The sequence below is a fragment of the Mercenaria mercenaria genome, chromosome 6, assembly GCF_021730395.1.
Source record: "Mercenaria mercenaria strain notata chromosome 6, MADL_Memer_1, whole genome shotgun sequence".
Classification (NCBI taxonomy): domain Eukaryota; kingdom Metazoa; phylum Mollusca; class Bivalvia; order Venerida; family Veneridae; genus Mercenaria; species Mercenaria mercenaria.
The window spans coordinates 74,432,784-74,453,543 of NC_069366.1; the positions used below are offsets into that span (position 1 = coordinate 74,432,784).

At 36.1% G+C, this 20,760-nt stretch overlaps 1 protein-coding gene across 2 annotated transcripts in view; it reads left to right on the forward strand.

Moving 5' to 3' along the window:
• LOC123548521 (mitochondrial inner membrane protein OXA1L-like) overlaps positions 1 to 20,760 on the forward strand; it is a 35,006-nt gene that overhangs the window by 12,359 nt on the left and 1,887 nt on the right. For both annotated transcript variants that reach the window (XM_053546336.1, XM_045335828.2), the window contains exons 4-8: positions 6,250 to 6,393; positions 8,202 to 8,287; positions 13,920 to 14,084; positions 15,236 to 15,340; positions 15,957 to 16,116. In XM_053546336.1, the coding sequence (XP_053402311.1) occupies positions 6,250 to 6,393; positions 8,202 to 8,287; positions 13,920 to 14,084; positions 15,236 to 15,340; positions 15,957 to 16,116 (660 nt within the window). The remainder of the gene's footprint in view (positions 1 to 6,249; positions 6,394 to 8,201; positions 8,288 to 13,919; positions 14,085 to 15,235; positions 15,341 to 15,956; positions 16,117 to 20,760) is intronic.

A 20,760-nucleotide genomic window follows, 5' to 3' on the forward strand; every position in this document is an offset into this window, starting at 1 on the left:
AACCAAAAGGAAAAACTTTTAAAAGTCTTCTTGTATGATTAGCTACTGGCCTGATTTTTAGATAAATTCACACAAATGATCCATCGCCAAGATTGGTCAAATTATTTCAATTCCTCATAAAAACATTGCAGCCAGAGAGCGTGGTCATTTTTCCCTATTTGAATATGGTGGGAACTTCAAAACTGCTGGCCTGATTTTTATATGCCCAAAGGGACGTTTTTTTAATACCCTTAGTGTCCGTCTGTCTGCATATGTGGTTACAAACCCTATAACTTCACACAAATGTTTACCACATTGGGACAACTTGTAGAGCGCATGTTGTGGATGGCATGCTTCAAGGTCAAGGTCACACTTAAAAGGGTCAAAGGTCATATGTGTTTGTTTCGTGTCAGCTCTGTAACTCTTGACCCCCTTGAAGGACTTCAAAGAAACCTGACACAAAATTTAATGTTCACTACATCAAGATGACATGCAGAGTGCATGTTCTGGATGGCTCGCTTCAAGGTTAAGGTCACACCTAGGGGTCAATAGCCATATGAGTGTGTTTCGTGTCCACACTTTAACTCGTGAATTGCTTAAAGGATTGTTAAGACACTTGGCACAAATGTTCACTAGATCGAGATGACTTGCAGAGTGCATGTTCTGGATGTCTCGCTTCAAGGCCAAGGTCGCACTTAGGGGTCAAAGGTCATGGCTATGTAACTCTTGAACCCCTTGAAGGATTTAGAAGAAACTTGACATAAATGTTCATTCACCACATCGAGACAATGTGCAGAGCATATGTTCTGGATGGCTAGGTATGAAGTCTTTCAGTTTATTTCAACAAGCATGAAGGCCTCCGGCCCATATACACAATATTTACATAGCTAAGCTTATACAATACATGCATACAGTTTGTACTTGTGTGATACCCAGCTGACATTTTATTAAATATAATACACAAATAATACAGTAATTATTCAGTTCGTCACATATTATACAAATTTCATATTACCTATTGTCACTATATTCCGCTCTTAACTTAAATGCATAATATATGTATATTGCCAAGTTTCTTATAATATTAACATTGGTACTTGACATCAAAATACAAAATTTATTAACATTTGGATATCTAAAATATTTTTCTTGCAGATATTTTTGTCGTATATTTCTATATATTGGACAAATAAGTATAAAATGGTACTCGTCTTCGACACAATTTTTACAATAAAAACATAATCTATCATTTTTAGGTATACCCAAATGTCTTCCTTTTTCTATTAATAGTTGGTGAGATGAGGATCTTAGAGAGACGATACTTGATCTAAACTTAACTATATCTATAGCATCTACATATGCTTCGACATCAAAATTTGTCTTAAATACATGGTAATATGTTAATTTTCTATTCTCAGCACATTTTGTGTTCCACATTTGCAGATACTGGTCTTTTAGACGTTGCAAATAGGTATATATGAAAACATTTTGATTGTTTACTTTTTGACTTTCCCAAATATATCCAAATCCATTACTGTACAAATTACGTTTAATAACACTGGCCCAGTTACTGTATCCAAGGGAATCTAATTTTAATAACATGTTATAGCATTTTTTCACATATCGACAGTCAGGCATTTCTAAAATCTTGATCCAGTACTTAATACATCTTTTTGTGCTACAATATACATAGGATATCGACCACAGTCTCCCATAATAGCTTCATTACATGCTTTAAGGGAAGCATTTAAGAACCGTTTACATGCATATATATGTACTCTTTCAGTATTTTCCATCATATGGATTCCCCATAACTCAGACCCATAAAGTAGTACAGGTACAACTTTAGTATCAAATATCTTAAAATATGTTTTGTGTGACATAGGTAATACATTATTCAAACTCTGCAAGAGGGAAACAATAACCCTTTTAGCTTTGGAAGCCATACAATCAGCCATTTTAAACAATGACATACGGCATGTTAATTGTAAACCTACATACATAAAAGAATTTTGTGTTTCAATACGAGTACCGTCATAAAACCATTTTTCATTTTTTGACAGCTGACCACCATTTTTAAATACAACTACTTTTGTCTTGCTAATATTAACAGACAGATGCCAATCTATACAATATTGATGCACAGCATTTAATTGTTTCTGTAATCCTACCACTGTGTCGGAAACAAGGGCAACATCATCTGCAAACATTAATGTAAATACTTCAACCACATCTGGACTCAACTGAACACCATGTGACCCACAATTTTCTACTACTGATGCTAATTCATTGATAAATAAACAAAATAAGATTGGACTCAGCTTACATCCTTGTCTTAGTCCAATAGGGCAGTCAAATATATTTGAACAGACAGATCCGTTTCTTACACAAGCCTTAACTGTATTGTATACTGCTTGTATAGATTTGAATAAATGACCTTTTATACCACTTTGATTTAAGGCTTGGTAAAGTTTTGTTCTGTGTACAGAATCAAATGCCTTTTTAAAGTCGATAAAGGCTACATAAAGACTTTTACCTTTTTTACACAAGTATTTGCTTATCATAGAATATAGAATAAAACCATTATCAACTGTGGAATAACCAGAGCGGAAACCGGCCTGGCTCTCCGTAATTTTATCATATGCATTTACATAGAAGGTTATACGTTTATTCAAAATACTTACATATATTTTACTAAATAAATCGACCAGTGATATGCCCCTATAATTGTCAGGTTCATTTAAACTACCCTTTTTATGTACAGGTATTAAAATACAGTGTGTCCAAGCACTAGGGAATTCTTCTGATTTAAATATTCTATTGAACAATTTCCTCAGATATGGCAAAATGACATCAATTCCATATATAAAATGTTCAGCTATCAAATTACCAGAGGAGGCTTTCCTTGGATTTATATCATGTATGGCATCTTTAATTTCTTCATCAGTTATATCGCTGTTAAATAGAATATCTTCGACACTATCATATATATTGGTATCATACTCCACTTCTTGTACATAATCACCATCTTCAGAACTAAATACATTTTTAAAATGATTGAACCATTCATTTATGGAAATATTTGGTTCAGCCACATTTTTATTCGTCAGACGTTTTAATTTTTTCCAAAATAATTTCGGATCATTCACTGATGAGTCCAGACTTTGTAAACTACGTTTGAAATATGCTTTCTTTTTCTCTCTACAGACAGCTCTATACTCATTTCTACATGAAATGTAAACATTTAATTCACGTACATTCTTACTTACTCTGAAGCTTCGTAGTAACTTGTTACATCTGGTTTTTAACTTTGAACATTTTGAATCAAACCATTTCTGTCTGTCCTTATTGATGTAAACATTTTTCTGCTCTCTAAACTTCTCTGTACAATTGATTATTACATTTTCAAAACTTGAAATTATATCATCTATACTAACTGCTATATCATCAATGTTTGAATCAATAATATCAAATATACCATTTAATACACCCTCTGTTAACACTGATTTATAATCAGCAGCATTTTCACTATTAATATTGAATTTGTTTGTTTGATTGCGTCTGTTTTGACTTTATTTAGACACATTTTAGAAGCTAAACTTTGTATACTAAGGCATATTGGTAAATGATCACTGTCAGTCCTAGTTTCAATGTTAAAATTTAATATTGCATCAAATATGCCGCTTGTGCCTATGAAATAATCTACTGTACTACATCCATTTGATCCTAAATATGTATAATCTCCAATATCCTTATCTGTCCCAAGTCTTCCATTTACTATCAACAACCTATAACTTTTGCAAAAAGCTAGTAAGTCTCTGCCATATGAATTTAGTTTACTGTCTCTGTTAGCTCTAAATGTAGGTATGTTATCATCAATAATATCAAGAAATTGTTGTAATACAGGAATATTGTCATTAGTACTTAAATAGTCATTCTCATTCCCTGTTCTTGCATTTAGATCTCCGCAAATCAAAATTTCTCTGTTAACAAACAAATGCATATTTTCAATGATAGTACCCTCCAATAAATTAATACCAGATTCGGAACTCTCATAGAAGTTTGAATTTTGTGGCGGAAAGTATAAACATGCAAATATGACATCTTTATTCATATGAAATAAGGATTTGTCTAGCTTTAAAAATATCCCAAAATTGCAATTATTTATAACTCGTACAACAAATTTTGCAATATTACGCTTAATATAAACTAAAATTCCACCCATATTTCTACCACCTAATACAGATTTCTTTGCTAAACAACTGTAACACATATATTCAGGTAAAACATTTGTTAAACACTCAGTGTCACTTAGCCAAGTTTCCTGTAAGCAAACAATGTCAAATTTCCCTATAAAATTCAAAAAGTCAGTATCATGTAATTTGTCGCATAGGCCGTGTATATTCCAAGATATAAAGTCAAGGTCACATTTAGGGGTTAAATGTCATACCTCCGGGCGTATATTGCTCCACATTGCAGTGCTCTTGTTAAATAGTTCAACACAAATGGTCCTTTTGTGGCCATCTACCAAGATTGTTCAAGATTTGTAAAAAAGCATGGTAACCAAGAGGAATGGTCAGTTTCCTATAATATGTATATAGTGAAAACTTAAAAAAAAAAAAAGTTGTTTGAAATGGACTGGCCCGATTTTGAAATAATTTCACAAAAATGGTCCTTGTGTGACCAACTACCAAGATTTTTCAAATTATTTTGTTACGTCAAAAATACAGCCTCCATGGGATGTGATCACTTTTTCCCTGGCATATATATTTTGGAAACTTTAAAATATTCTTTTCAGAACCAGCAGGCCCAATTTTAAAATAATATTACACAAATGTTTCTTGGGTGACTATTTACGAAGATTGTAGAAATTATTTTGTTTCATCAAAAAGTATTGCCACCTGGGATGTGGTCACTTAACCCATTATTTATGTTGACTGTGGAAACTTTAAAAATCTTCATGTTTGATATTGTCATATCACATCATTTCCCCAATGTCTTACCCCATCTCCACTCCCCAGCCCCCACCAAAACAAGAAAAAGAAAGCGTAGTACACATTTCCTATATTTATTTAGTAGAAACCTTTAACTGCTCAAGCAAGTAACTAGACTAAGGTGAGCGATATTGGGCCATCATGGCCCTCTTGTTGAAAAATTTTGCTGCAGTGGGTAGGGCTTGTTTTTCCTATTTTGCTATAGAATAACTTTGAAAATCTTCTTCCCGCAAACTCCTTGTTCAATTTCATATTTATTTGACAGCAGTCTTTCCAGGGTGACCCTCAACCCAAATTCCTTCAAGCTCAATCTGACTTAAGTACTTGATCTTCTAAACGAAGATCTGAGAACAACCTATTCACATACGTCTTCTGTATATTTTGGATTTCCAATATTGCTATTTTTGTTTTCGCAAATCTATTTTTATTTGAACCAATCAGACGACTTGTTCCAATGTCAAAGAGTAAGAAAAATGTGCAGTCATTCCAGGGCTTGAACCCGGTACCCCTCGCATACAGAGCAACTGGCCTACCGACTGAGCTAACCGGCTATCTGACACATTACGACATATGTTTTGTAAATATAAAAAATCAAGGCTAAATAGAGATTTGCAAAATGTTGTAAGTTAAGCTCTGATTGGCTAGCGAAAGGGTCGTCCAAACAAGGCTATCAATAGCTCGTTCTCAGATCCTAAGCTTAGCGTAATAGGAGATGTACTTTAGTCAGATTGCTTCAAGCTATACTTATTTGTTAAAAACTTGGCTGTCTAAGGGTGTGGCTACCTTTCTTTATATTGCTATATAGTAAACTTTAAAAAATCTCTTCTCTGAGGCTGCTGACCCAAATATGTTTTATTGCTCTACAAAATTACTACAAGGTTACAATAACTAGACGCACTCTGAAAATGTTTCCGACAATTTTTGATACTCTCTTTCAGTGTCCTATATCATCAGTCTCCATCCTTCCTACCTCCACCATCATAAACACACCTGCCTGTATTTTATGGATATTTATACAATCACTGCCCATATTTCAAAATAATTTTACAGATATTTTCCTTGCATGTCAGTTTAATGAAACTGTTCAAGCAAGCTGTGTAACTCAGGCTATCTTGGCCATCTTCTTTCACAATCAAGCTTGTATTAGTAAGTGTGATTTTAAACATCAGAATATTCACTGACATGAATTATAGAAAAATTAGTGCCTCCTGATATTGTAGCTACTATACCAACTTGTTTTTCCATGAACTTATTGAGATATTGTTTTTGTTTTCAGGTGCTCTGGCAATCAGAACCGTTCTCTTTCCTGTGATGATTTATCAACGTAGAGCAACAATCAACCTCAGAAATCACATGCCAACAATAACAAGATTACAACAGAAAATAAATGATGCTAAGACTGTTGGAAATCAGATGGAGTGTATGTATTGCTTCATGTTTTCAGTACATCTAACTCTGCAACGTGAAGTGATTTTACTACTTCATGTGTTGTAGATAGGGAATTCATATCCAATGTTTAGATTTTGTCCAAAATTGAGGTTCTACAGAGATTTGGGGCTTATATCAAACTGAGGATGGAATTTCCTTTTATGGTATCCCCAACTCGGTCGGAATAATAGATTTCAGAAATAACCATTTCTATGTTTTTCTGTTACTCTGATTTCTAGATCAAACTGGAAACAGATGTACATGCCAGACAGACAGTGATATTGTCATGTGTGTTTATATAGGTAGGGTTGATTTTTAAAAAAACCATGGCCATACGTCTTATACCATATACATTGTATAATAAATATGGTAAATTTAATGTAAATAATGCAGTCAGTCTGTAAGAAAAGCGAAATAAAATAGTCCATTACAGGTGTTAGTGACAATTAGTGTGATAAAACTTCGTTAATTACTGGCAATACTCTTCTGTAGTCGACCTGCAAGATTACTCAAAACTTATTTGTATTTCAGTATATAACTTGTACCTTTTTTTAACAAGACAAAAAATATTTGGTTATAGGTTGCAGTGGTAGTTACCATGCAAGTAAAGAGTACAAACTGTGCTATGATAATTGCTGTACAAGAAAAATTCAACCTTTCAAGGTATTGGCCTCAAACCTATCATATAAGTAGATGGTGATGACACAATGTGAAGAGCAAATGAACAAGGTTGTAATATTGTGTCAAAAGTCGAGGTTACAAATGAAGCTCAAAGGTCAAATTTGACCCTGGAGCATAACTTAATAACTATTCAAGGTATTGACTTTTACCTTGGGTTATAGGTAAGTGGTGATGACACAGTGTGAAGAGCAAATGAACCATGTTGCTTGGTCAAAAGTCGAGCTCCAAGGTCAAATTTATCCATATTTTGTGTCTGGAGCATAACTTTATAAATTAATAACCCTTGAAGATATTGACTTCAATCTGGGCATTATAGGTAGGTGTTAATGAGACAATGTGCAAAGTGCATAAAACAGGTCTGTTGGGCAAGGTTACAGAAAGATCAAATCTGTCCATCATATTTTGTGTCCAGAACATAACTTAAAAACCAGTCATGGTATTGACTTTTAGACTTGGCATGTGGGTAGGTGGTAATGACACGGAATTGTGTCTGAAGCACAACTTTAAAACTATCCAAGTTATTGACTATTAACTTGGAAATAAAGGTGGATTGTGATTTTTGGAGTGCAATGACCTACATTACTGCCTTCACCCCCCCCCCACCCCCCATGAAAAAAAATGTTCAGTGTCTTGTGCCCTAGAATTCCATCACACTACTCAAAAGTCGAGCTCCAAGGTCAAATTTATCCATATTTTGTGTCTGGAGCATAACTTTATAAATTAATAACCCTTGAAGATATTGACTTCAATCTGGGCATTATAGGTAGGTGTTAATGAGACAATGTGCAAAGTGTGCACTACCCTGCCCCCCCCCCCCCCCCCCCCCCCCCCCCCCGATTTACTTACACATTTCATCATCTTGGTCCCCCCCCCCCCCCCCCCTCAAAAAAAGAAAGAAGAAATTTTTTATTTCCTCCACCCCTTATCTAGAACTTCAGGCCTCAGTTGCCTCCCATTGGGGCTCTTGCTGACATTTTCAGAACAAATAAGCAATGTTGTCATCCTCTTTGATAAAAAGTGTTCATTAAACTGTTCAAACAAGTAAATTCCATAAAATAAAAATTTATGACACGTATGATGGAAATTTATATGACAATAATTGTTTTCTAATTATTTCAGTAACAAAAAGATCGTCTGAACTAGCAGAGTTTATGAAAAGGAATGACATTAAGTTCCGGAGATTGCTTATTATGCCAACAGTCCAGGTATTCAAATTTAACTTATGACATTTTTAGCTTGACTATTCAAGGAATAGGTAGGGTATTGGACTTAGCTCATGTGTCGGCATCCGCGTCCACGTCCCATTTCGGTCAAATTTTTGAGCTGGTTTCTCAGAAACAACTTGTGGGAATGGATGGAAACTTCACACACTTATTTGTTGTGATAAACTGACACACTGCACATGCTACACAGCTGTATTTTCCTTTATACAAAATAATGCCCTTTTCGACTTAGCAGTTTAAGGTAGGTTAAGTTTTTTATGTAAGCTGGTATCTCAGTGCCCATGAACATGAATAAATTGAAACTTCAAACACTTGTTCACTCTAATGATTGACATGCAGTACATGGGCTCCATAACTCAACTTTGAATTTTTGCAAAGTTATGCTATTTCGAGTAATGCTTTTATGCTTTAGTTTGTATGCTGGTATTTCAGTACCAACATATGGGAATGGAATGGAACTGCACATACTTGTCCACTGTAATGATATGACATAGATTATACAAGTTGCATAACTCTGATTTGCATTTTTAAAAGATAATGCACTTTTTTTGACTTTTATATTCATTCACTTGACAAGGCTGTTGAATAGTCGATGTACCTGTCCTCTGACAGCTCATTTTTTATTTGCATGTATTTAGAAAAACCTTGGTGTGTCTGTCTGTATGTTAATACTTCTGTTTTGTACATAAAGTCAGAAATTGTAGTAGCCTTAACTTTCAGACTTTTTAACACTTGAGGATAGTCCTGTTGTTTTAAGGGTTGGTGGCTCAAAGGTCATGGTCACAAGGACTTGACCTAATTACTGTTGATGTGTCATACCACCAGACTTGAAAAATGGTACTAGCAGCTTCCTTGATTTGCGCTCAGCATTAAGAGGATAGTACTAAAATTGGTCAGCGTAGTGTAAATATAAACTGGATGAAGTATCGTGTCACATTTCTATGCCTTGATATTCCAGTTAGGCAGCACTTTAAAGTTGGGCTCTGGGCTCACTGGTACAAGTAGACAACGTCTTTAATATGACTGAATAATAGTAAAAAAAAGATGCTAAGCCCGAATACACACACACGTGGGGGTCGGGAGAAATTATTTGACCTATTGGCAAGTTGCCAACAGTTGTTTCTGTAAGACTGTACTGTCTCTGTCAGATACAATACAACTTCTCTAAATCAGACACTATTACTGTTAGAAGCAACAGGGTGCTACTCTATTAGGTTTATTATGCCCCCGCCATAAAGTTAGGGGTGGGGGGCATATAGTGTTACCATGTCCATGTGTTTGTTTGTGTGTTCGGGAAAGGTTGGTGTTCGTGTCTGGTCCATAACTTTAACATTCATGGTCCAATTTCAAAATAAAATTACACAAATGATAAGCATGGATAGATGATGTGTCATATGCAAAAACCATTTCACTAGCTCAAAGGTCAAAGTCACAGTCCTTGGCTGAACTTGGCCAATTTTTGTACAGATTACTAAATTTTCTGGTTTTCCTACAATATTTTTTTAGCTCACCTGTCACAAAGTGACAAGGTGAGCTTTTGTGGTCGCGCGGTGTCCGTCGTCCATGCGTAAACTTTTCCTTGTGACATCTCTAGAGGTCACATTTTTCATGGGATCTTTATGAAAGTTGGTCAGAATGTTCATCTTGATGATATCTAGGTCAAGTTCGAAACTGGGTCACGTGCCATCAAAAACTAGGTCAGTAGGTCTAAAAATAGAAAAACATTATGACCTCTCTAGAGGCCATATATTTCACAAGATCTTCATGAAAATTGGTCAGAATGTTCACCTTGATGATATCTAGGTCAAGTTCGAAACTGGGTCACGTGCGGTCAAAAACTAGGTCAGTAGGTCTAAAAATACAAAAACCTTGTGACCTCTCTAGAGGCCATATTCTTCATGAGATCTTCATGAATATTGGTCAGAATGTTCACCTTGATGATATCTAGGTAAAGTTCGAAACTGGGTCACGTGCCATCAGAAACTAGGTCATTAGGTCTAAAAGGTAGAAAAACCTTGTGACCTCTCTAGAGGCCATATTTTTCATGAGATCTTAATGAATTTTGGTCAGAATGTTCACCTTGATGATATCTAGGTCAGATTCGAAACTGGGTCACGTGCGGTCAAAAACTAGGTCAGTAGGTCTAAAAATAGAAAAACCTTGTGACCTCTCTAGAGGCCATAATTTTCAATGGATCTTCATGAAAATTGGTCAGAATATTTACCTTGATGATATGTAGGTCAAGTTCGAAACTGGGTCACGTGGGGTTAAAAACTAGGTCAGTAGATCTAAAAATAGAAAAACCTTGTGACCTCTCTAGAGGCCATATTTTTCATGAGATCTTCATGAATATTGGTCAGAATGTTCACCTTGATAATATCTAGGTCAAGTTCGAAACTGGGTCACGTGGGGTCAAAAACTAGGTTAGTAGGTCAAATAATAGAAAAACCTTGTGACCTCTCTAGAGGCCATATTTCTCAATGGATCTTCATGAAAATTGGTGAGAATGTTCAGCTTGATGATATCTAGGTCGGATTCATAACTGGGTCATGTTCGGTCAAAAACTAGGTCAGTAGGTCGAAAAATAGAAAAACCTTGTGACCTCTCTAGAGGCCATATTTTTCACGAGATCTTCATGAAAATTGATGAGAATGTTCACCTTGATGATATCTAGGTCAGGATTAAAAGTGGGTCACGTGCCTTCAAAAACTAGGTCATTAGGTCAAATAATAGAAAAACCTAGTGACCTCTCTAGAGGCCATATTTTTCAATGGATCTTCATGAAAATTGGTCAGAATTTTTAGCTCACCTGTCACAAAGTGACAAGGTGAGCTTTTGTGATCGCGCAGTGTCCGTCGTCCGTGTGTCCGTCCGTGCGTCCGTGCGTAAACTTTTCCTTGTGACTCTCTAGAGGTCACATTTTTCATGGATCTTTATGAAAATGGTCAGAATGTTCATCTTGGTAAATTCTAGGTCAAGTTCGAAACTGGGTCACGTGCCATCAAAACTAGGTCAGTAGGTCTAAAAATAGAAAACCTTGTGACCTCTCTAGAGGCCATAATTTTCAATGGATCTTCATGAAAATTGGTCAGAATGTTCACCTTGATGATATCTAGGTCAAGTTCGAAACTGGGTCACGTGGCTTCAAAAACTAGGTCAGTAGGTCTAAAAATAGAAAAACCTTGTGACCTCTCTAGAGGCCATATATTTCACAAAATCTTCATGAAAATTGGTCAGAATGTTCATCTTGATGATATCTAGGTCAAGTTCGAAACTGGGTCATGTGCCTTCAAAAACTAGGTCAGGAGGTCTAAAAATAGAAAAACCTTGTGACCTCTCTAGAGGCCATATATTTTACAAGATCTTCATGAAAATTGGTCAGAATGTTCACCTTGATGATATCTAGGTCAAGTTCGAAACTGGGTCACGTGCGATCAAAAACTAGGTCAGTAGGTCTAAAAATAGAAAAACCTTGTGACCTTTCTAGAGGCCATATATTTCACAAGATCTTCATGAAAATTGGTCAGAACGTTTACCTTGATGATATCTAGGTCAAGTTCGAAACTGGGTCACGTGCGGTGAAAAACTAGGTCAGTAGGTCTAAAAATAGAAAAACCTTGTGACCTCTCTAGAGGCCATATATTTCATGAAATCTTCATGAAAATTGGTCAGAATGTTCACCTTGATGATATCTAAGTCAAGCTCAAAAGTGGGTCACGTGCCATCAAAAACTAGGTCAGTAGGTCAAATAATAGAAAAACCTTGTGACCTCTCTAGAGGCCATATTTTCCATGGGATGTGTATGAAAGTTGGTCTGAATGTTCATCTTGATGATATCTAGGTCAAGTTCGAAAGTGGGTCACGTGCCATCAAAAACTAGGTCAGTAGGTCAAATAAAAGAAAAACCTTGTGACCTCTCTAAAGGCCATATTTTTCAATGGATCTTCATGAGTGTTGGTCTGAATGTTCATCTTGATGATATCTAGGTCAAGCTCGAAACAGGGTCATGTGCGGGCAAAAACTAGGTCAGTAGGTCTAAAAATAGAAAAACCTTGTGACCTCTCTAGAGGCCATACTTGTGAATGGATCTCCATAAAAATTGGTCAGAATGTTCATCTTAATGATATCTAGGTCAAGTTCGTAAGTGGGTCACGTGCCATCAAAAAGTAGGTCAGTAGGTCAAATAATGAAAAAACGTTGTGACCTCTCTAGAGGCCATATTTTTCATGGGATCTGTATGAAAGTTGGTCTGAATGTTTATCTTGATGATATCTAGGTCAAATTTGAAACTGGGTCAACTGCGATCAAAAACTAGGTCAGTAGGTCTTGAAATAGAAAAACCTTGTGACCTCTCTAGAGGCCATACCCTTGAATGGATCTTCATGAAAATTGGTCAGAATGTTCACCTTGATGATATCTAGGTCAAGTTTGAAACTGGGTCACATGACTTAAAAAACTATGTCAATAGCTCAAATAATAGAAAAACCTTGTGACCTCTCTAGAGACCATATTTTTCAATGGATCTTCATGAAAATTGGTCAGAATTTTTATCTTGATAATATCTAGGTCAAGTTCAAAACTGGGTCACATGAGCTCAAAAACTAGGTCACTATGTCAAATAATAGAAAAAACGACGTCATACTCAAAACTGGATCATGTGGGAAGAGGTGAGCGATTCAGGACCATCATGGTCCTCTTGTTTGTAAATAAATAGGGCCAAGGGTCCTTCTTTTAGTTAGTGAGCAGTACCATGCCTGTGACCTTTCTCATGTTGCGGGGGCATCCGTGTCCGTGACACATTTCTAGTTTTCCAACAGCATTAGCCTACCAGAAAAAAAAATGTTTGGAGAAGTGTTCATTAACACTCTGGGTCTGCTGTGGAATGCATTTAATTTATAAAACTGCTTAAACATGTATATGGTGCAATGTAAGGGTTGGAGTGAATATTGAACTTAGTCAGTGTGGTACTATCATGCATCTTGTTTTGTTGTCAGTCTGCAGGAAACTTTTGTAATAAGTTGACTATTTGTTTCAATCAGACTTTAATTGAACATTGCAGTAGTTCAGGAAAGCAGATTTGTATTATGTAACATAGCAAGTATAATGTTTTATGATGAAGTAATGTTAAATCATTACCAGCTGGTGGTGAATTACCATCAGTTTATGCTTTCAGTGCAAAAGTATTTGAAAAGTTGGGCATCAAATCTATCTTTCATCAAGTACAAAGTAAAAGGTGATTGATTTTTCTGCATGCATCAAATTCAGGCTTACTGACTTCTAGGTTATTTCAACAATATTGGCACTGACACATCATTATCAGTGATTGTACATTTTATTTATTAAATTTATCCTTTGTTAAGACTTTGAACAAGGTAACACTGGTCCAGCAGCATTAAAGGGCATTTTCAATCACTGGCAGTATAGATGGGTCAAACACACCAATTGATTGCTATGACTGTCAACCCGCTTAACAATTTTCATATGAGCTAAACTTATTCCTTACATTTACTGGCTACATTTTTACGTAAGTTGGCTTTTAGCAGTCAGTCATCAGCAGTTCTTACCCTTAACTTTGTCCAGTTAAACTCTTAATTCTGTCTTCCTAACTTTTCAGGTACCTGTACTGTTATCAGTTTACCAGGCAATAAAGTCAATGAGTAATCTTCCAGTAGAGGTGCTGAAGACAGGTGGAATCTCATGGTTCACTGACCTTACTGTGGCTGATCCATACTACATCCTGCCAGCATCTACAGCCTTGTCTATACTTCTCATGCTGGAGGTACAGTAACTACTTTTGTGACAGTACCAGTAAGGAACAATAAAACAATTGAACAAAATTATCTTCTTTTTATAGTGTTTTAGTATTATTTGTCAATTAAAAAAAAAAAGGTGCAGAGATTTCATTATGTTGATTGTTTTAAAAATTGTAGTTTGTCATTGGTAGTCACCAGCAGTAACCCTTATGAGCAACTTCCCAGAAGACTACTATTAATATTTAGTTGGACAATGCATGATGTATTGCACAATGCAAAAGATGCTCCCTTTCTTTCAGCTTCCTTGGTTCATTGGTTCGTATGCCATGAGTAAAACACTCATTAAGGAGTCTTTTATTTGATAGATATAAATAAGTTTATTATGTCTCCCACCACACAGTGGTGTGGGAGACATATTGATTTACTCCAGTCTGTGTGTGTGTGTGTGTGTGTGTGTCTGTCTGTGTGTCTGTCACAAACCTTGTCCGCACTCTAAGTTGAACATTTCTCATCCGATCTTCACCAAACTTTTACAAAATGTGTTTGACCGTAAGACCTCGGCCAAGTTCCATAACTAGCCAGATCCTTTCAGGCACTTCGGAATTATGGCCCTTGAATTACGGAAATATGCTCAGGTCTTGGGACCTACAAGGACCAATATACTACTAATCATTAGTAGTATAACAGTCCCTTTAGGGCACTTTATGTGTCCTCTCAGTGCAATCTTACCAAACCTGAACAAAATGTATTTGACTATAAAAGCTCGGTCAAGTTCGATAACTAGCCAAATCGGCTCAGGCACTTTGAAATTATGGCCCTTGAATTACCAAAAAACACTCTGATTCTTGCATATTTTTGACCTCAAACCAGTACCTATACTACTTTTAAAAATAGTGTAGGGGTCCTTTTGGTGTCAAAAAAGCACCTGCACATGTGCTCTAAGTAAAGAGTATATAAAGACTGACTTACTATTTAGATGATTAGGCAGTTGTGGGAGACTTGCGCTTTTCTCAAAAGCATCTCTAGTTTGGAGAAAGGGCTCGGACCCATGATACCTGGTTTTCATAGTCTGTTAGTGTTGCCAGTTGTGGTAAATTTTGACATAGATATGTCACTGAAAATGCTGAAAGAGAAATTCTTGGATAGATGGAGTTAAACTTCTATTTCTCTTTTCAAGCTTGGCGCAGAATCCCAGAAGACCACAGATATGTCACATGCAGTTAAATGGATGATGCGGGGCATGCCAGTAATGGTGTTTTTAGTAACCTGTAAATTTTCAGCAGTAAGTTTCAGGCTTTTACTACAGTCTGTTTTTATTGGGAGTTATTTATAGAAATCTTGCAAAGTCAGACATCTCATTTATTGTCATGGAAACTTTGGAGTTAAATTTTCTCATAAGTGTTTTATTACATCATGACATTAGAAATAAATTTTCATATTTTTTTTCAGTATTAGCACAGCAAAGATTTGTGTTAAGCTATTGAAAAGATATAATAAGATATGGCCTAAAAAAATTGTTTCTGGTATCCTGACTTACCCTAAACTTTGGCCTGACCCTAAACGTTGTTATGGCCTTGTAGAATTTTTTTCAACTTTTTAACAGAGTTGCAAAAATGCACTTTTTATGCTTTAAATATGGTCAGTGATGTTAGAAGTCAACTAACTGATACTTTAAAGGCATAACTTCCTTATTTGTATTCATTTTTTGATACAAAAATAATTTCTGAAATTCCCACTTGATAAAAAAAAATTACCAACCTTCAATTTTGTTTGAGCATGTTACTGGAAGCAAAGAATTTTTTGTTAGGCCTTAGGAGTTGTGTTGTAATCTCATTTAGTTTAGTTTCCAGTTTCCAGAATTGTTCTTTCAAAGTTGACTGTCAAGTTCTTTGTTTCAGGGAATAGCATTTTATTGGTCCATGAATAACTTAATCAGTTTGATAACAGTCCAGTTTCTCAAGCAACCAAAAGTAAAGAAAATGTTCAAACTGCCAGATGAAGTTATACATAAGAAAGAAGTTCGGGAAAAGAAAGGATTTATGAAAGGATTTACAGATAGTAAGTACCTGCAAGCTTCACATAGTAAGTACCCGCAAGCTTCACATCATAAGTACCTGCAAGCTTCACATAGTAAGTACCTGCAAGCTTCACAATAGTATGTACCTGCAAGCTTCACATTGTAAGTACCCACAAGCTTCACATAGTAAGTACCTGCAAGCTTCACATCGTAAGTACCTGAAAGCTTCACATAGTAAGTACCTGCAAGCTTCACATAGTAAGTACGTGCAAGCTTCACATAGTAAGTACCTGCAAGCTTCACATCGCAAGTACCTGAAAGCTTCACATCGTAAGTACCTGAAAGCTTCACATAGTATGTACCTGCAAGCTTCACATCGTAAGTACCCACAAGCTTCACATAGTAAGTACCTGCAAGCTTCACATCGTAAGTACCTGAAAGCTTCACATAGTAAGTACCTGCAAGCTTCACATAGTAAGTACCTGCAAGCTTCACATAGTAAGTACGCGCAAGCTTCACATAGTAAGTACCAACAAGCTTCACATCGTAAGTACCTGCAAGCTTCACATCGTAAGTACCTGCAAGCTTCACATAGTAAGTACCTGCAACCTTCACATGGTAAGTACCTGCAACCTTCACATAGTTAGTACCTGCAACCTTCACATAGTAAGTACCCACAAGCTTCACATCGTAAGTACATGAAAGCTTCACATAGTAAATACCCGCAAGCTTCACATCGTAAGTACCTGAAAGCTTCACATAGTAAGTACCTGCAAGCTTCACAATAGTAAGTATGAGGGTTGTCCCAGAAAATCGCGAACTTTTTTTATTATTTCTAAAATAAGCGACTCCTGAAACAATTATTTCAACTGATGGTATTTCAATGTATACTCCACAGGACCAGAGAGTTTAAAATTAAATTCCTCTCATATTATTTAAATTTTCTTTAAATAATGGATGACAGTCTGTGTTAGTCGGCGCATGCTCAGTTTTCCTCCTACAAAATGAAGCGGCTTCCATTTAAACTCTTGTAACTTACCCGAAATACACCTCAAAGGATTAAAATCTATATCGTCGTAATTTGCAATGTGTGGCACATAATTAGTTTGTGTTTCAAGTCTTTGACATCACCTGCTTTAAAATGGTAATATAATTTTAAAAGTAACGGCCGCAGAAACTTTCAGAAATTGCGACGTCAGGTAAGTTCGCGGCACAGAAAGTATTAGTAGAATATTGTGCAGGTCGCAGTATGACTCTACATAAACAAGACGGGAAGTGGAAAATTCTGGAAGTCAGGCAGATGTTAGCAGGACACTCTTCTTTACGTGGTACAAACGTTATAAGGAAGGTTAGGCGAGTGATTCAAAAAGAGGGCGACATAATACTTTTAATACTTTCTGCGCTGCAAACTTATCTGATGTTGTCATTTCTGAAAATGCATGCAACCATTACTTTCAATATTACATGACTATTTTAACGTAAGTGATGTCAAAGATTTAAAACGCAAAATAATTATGCGCAACACGCTGCCTTCAACGGCAATGTAAATTTTAATCCTCTGAAATGTATATCGGGAATTTTACATGAATTTAAAAGGAAATCACTTCTTTTTTGTAGGAGGAAAACTAAGCATGTGCCGACTAGCACTGACTGCCATCCATTAGTTAAAAAATACACGCGCTTTACATTTTAAATGCCTGCAAGCTTCAGGTAATAAATACCTGTAAGTTTCACATAGTAAGTTCCTGCAAGCTTCACAGATATACACATTGTGTCTATAATCTTCACATTTTAAGTGCCTGCAGGCTTCACATTGTAAATACCTGCAAGGTTCATATTATAAGTTTCTGCAAGCTTCATAGATAGTAGGTACCTGCAAGCTTACATAGTAAGTATGTGCAAGCCTCACTTGCCCCTCATCGATGTTGGTTCGAGCCTCACCTGGGGCATTGAATTCTTCATGTGAGGAAGTCATGCAGCTGGCATATCACAGTCCGTGGTGCTACCCAGGTATCCTCTGATTAAATAATACATGGAGAGGCACCAGGGGGTCTGCCTCCACCTTCAAAAGCTGAAAAGTCGCCATATGGCCTATAATTGTGTTGTTGTGACGTTATACCAACAAAAACAAAAAGCTTTTATTTCTTGGGCATTTGTAGCGGAGTGGTGAGCATTGTTGACAATGAATCACTTGTCCCACATTGATGTGTATTCAGAATCTGTCTCGGGGCACAGAATTCTTCATTTGAGTATGTCATCATGCTGACCTAAGCATCATGGTTAGTGGTTCTACCCAGCTCCCTAACCATCCGATGCTGGAAAAGTCACCATATGACTAAAATAGTGTTTATGTGAAATCTAACTCAAACAAAAAAAACTCAAAAAACTTTGCTGCTTTGTAAATGTGTTGCAGAAATGCTTGTGGGGTGAATTACTCATCATTTTTAATGGATTCCAATTAGACATTATACACATAATGTGGTGTACCTTAAATATGCCTATTTTTCTGGGATAGACAAAGATTAGACAGGGTGGGGGATGCTCAATACCTTTCTTTAACAAGTGTGTGAACTGCATATTTATATTTTTGTAGGGGAGGGGGGGGGGGGGGGGGGGGGGCAACAAAATATCTTGTTTTTATCACATTTATTGAAAAAGTGATAGCTCCAGATTGGTTTAGTTGGAATAAAAATCGAACACAATATTTATGACACCTTTCCATTGTATATTAGATGGAGACCATATGTGCAGTATCTGCCTATGTAGAACTAGTGACCTGCCAGGGTCCAGCTGGACAGTTTACTTACATCATGACCCAAGCCAAGACTGAACTCGCACTTGTGAGAAAAATAGTTTGAGTCAGCAGCCCTAACTTATCAACTGAGTTCAAACTCATTTCTGTTTGTAAGATGTGCATTTTAATTCATTTAAATTTTTCACCCCACTCCAAGAATGACCTCTCTGCTTAGTAGGGAGTGCAGAGGTCTACTAATAAAGATTTCGATCCCTAGGCGAGGTGTATGTTCTTCATGACAGTTTGATAGAAATCGTCAGAAATCATTCATCCTCCACCTCTGATTCATGTAAAGAAGTGGCAGTTACTTGTAGAGAATATATAAGTACTGGTATAGAATCCAGGAACAATGGTTAGGTAAACTGTCGTCATTACAGAACTGAAATACTGTTGAAAAACTTCCAAAACCCATCTTAGAATAAGTAGCAGAAACAGCAGAGCTTCAGTCTTAAAAAATCATGGATCATGGTGTATGATCGTTACAAAATTAGGTGTAAATGTGCATAATTGAATGGACAAGACAAAAACCATTTGATATGCTGTGAAAATTTGTAAATTGAGCTGCGCCATGAGAAAACCAACATAATGCATTTGCGACCAGCATGGATCCAGACCAGCCTGTTGGTTTTCTCATGGCGCAGCTCAATTGCATTTTTAGCTCGCCTGTCACATAGTGACAGGATGAGCTTTTGTGATCACCCTTCGTCCTTCGTCAGTCCACAATTTCCTTGTGAACACGATAGAGACACATTTTGTATTTGATTTTAATCAAACTTGCACTCAACTTGTATTGGCATAATATCTTGGTTCCTTTCGAAAACTGGCCAAATCTCATCATGGGTTCTAGAGTTATGACCCCTTAAAAGGCCAAAATTTGCTATTTTTGGCTTGTGAACACGATAGAGACCAGATTTTGCAATCAACTTTAATAGAACTTGCACACAAGTTGTATTGGCGTAATATCTTGGTTCCTTTCGAAAACTGGCCGGATCCCATCATGGGTTTCAGAGTTTTGCTAATTTTGGTTTTTGCAGACATATAGAGACTTCATTTATGGTTTGATTTGATACAAACTTGCCAAATATCTTCAACAATAAATTTTGGATTCCATGATGAATCTGTCAGATCCAATCATAGGTTCTAGAGATATTTTATATCTGATGAACTCCCCTGATTTTAATCAGATTGAATTTGTATCAGTAAGTTCTTATAGGACTCATTTGAAATTTTTATTATTGTCATTAGTTGGACTCAGATAATCAGGGTAGATAACTATGGACTGATTTTATGTCAAATTACCTCCCGTTATTTCAAATTAAAATGGGCATATCTCCGTAACTAATGAAGATACTGATCTGAAATTTCATTTATGCCATCAGATGGACTTGGACAATCAGTGAAGATACATATTGACTGAATTTTTGACAAATTGCCTCCCTTTATCTTTTATTTATATGAATATACCTAGCAGCTTCTAATGAGATTGGTTTGAAACGTTTGTTATGTCTTCCATGGTAAGTAATTTCTACTGTTTCTTACTTTTCTAATATATTGTTGTAAAGGCTTGTACTCTGTATCTTCTACATGCATTTTACAGTGCATGATTTAATAAAAATGGATTTATCTCAGTAAGTATTTATAGGACTTATTTGAAGTTTATTATTGTCCTTAGTTGGACTGAGACAATCAGGGTAGATAACTATGGACTGATTTTATGTCAAATTACCTCCCTATGTTTCAAATTAAAATGGGTGCATCTCGGTAACCAATGAAGATACTGATTTGAAATGTCATTTATGCCATCAGATGGACTCGAACAATCAGGGTTGATAACTTTTGGCTGAATTTATGACAAATTACCTCCCTTTAGGTTATGTAAATGAATATACCT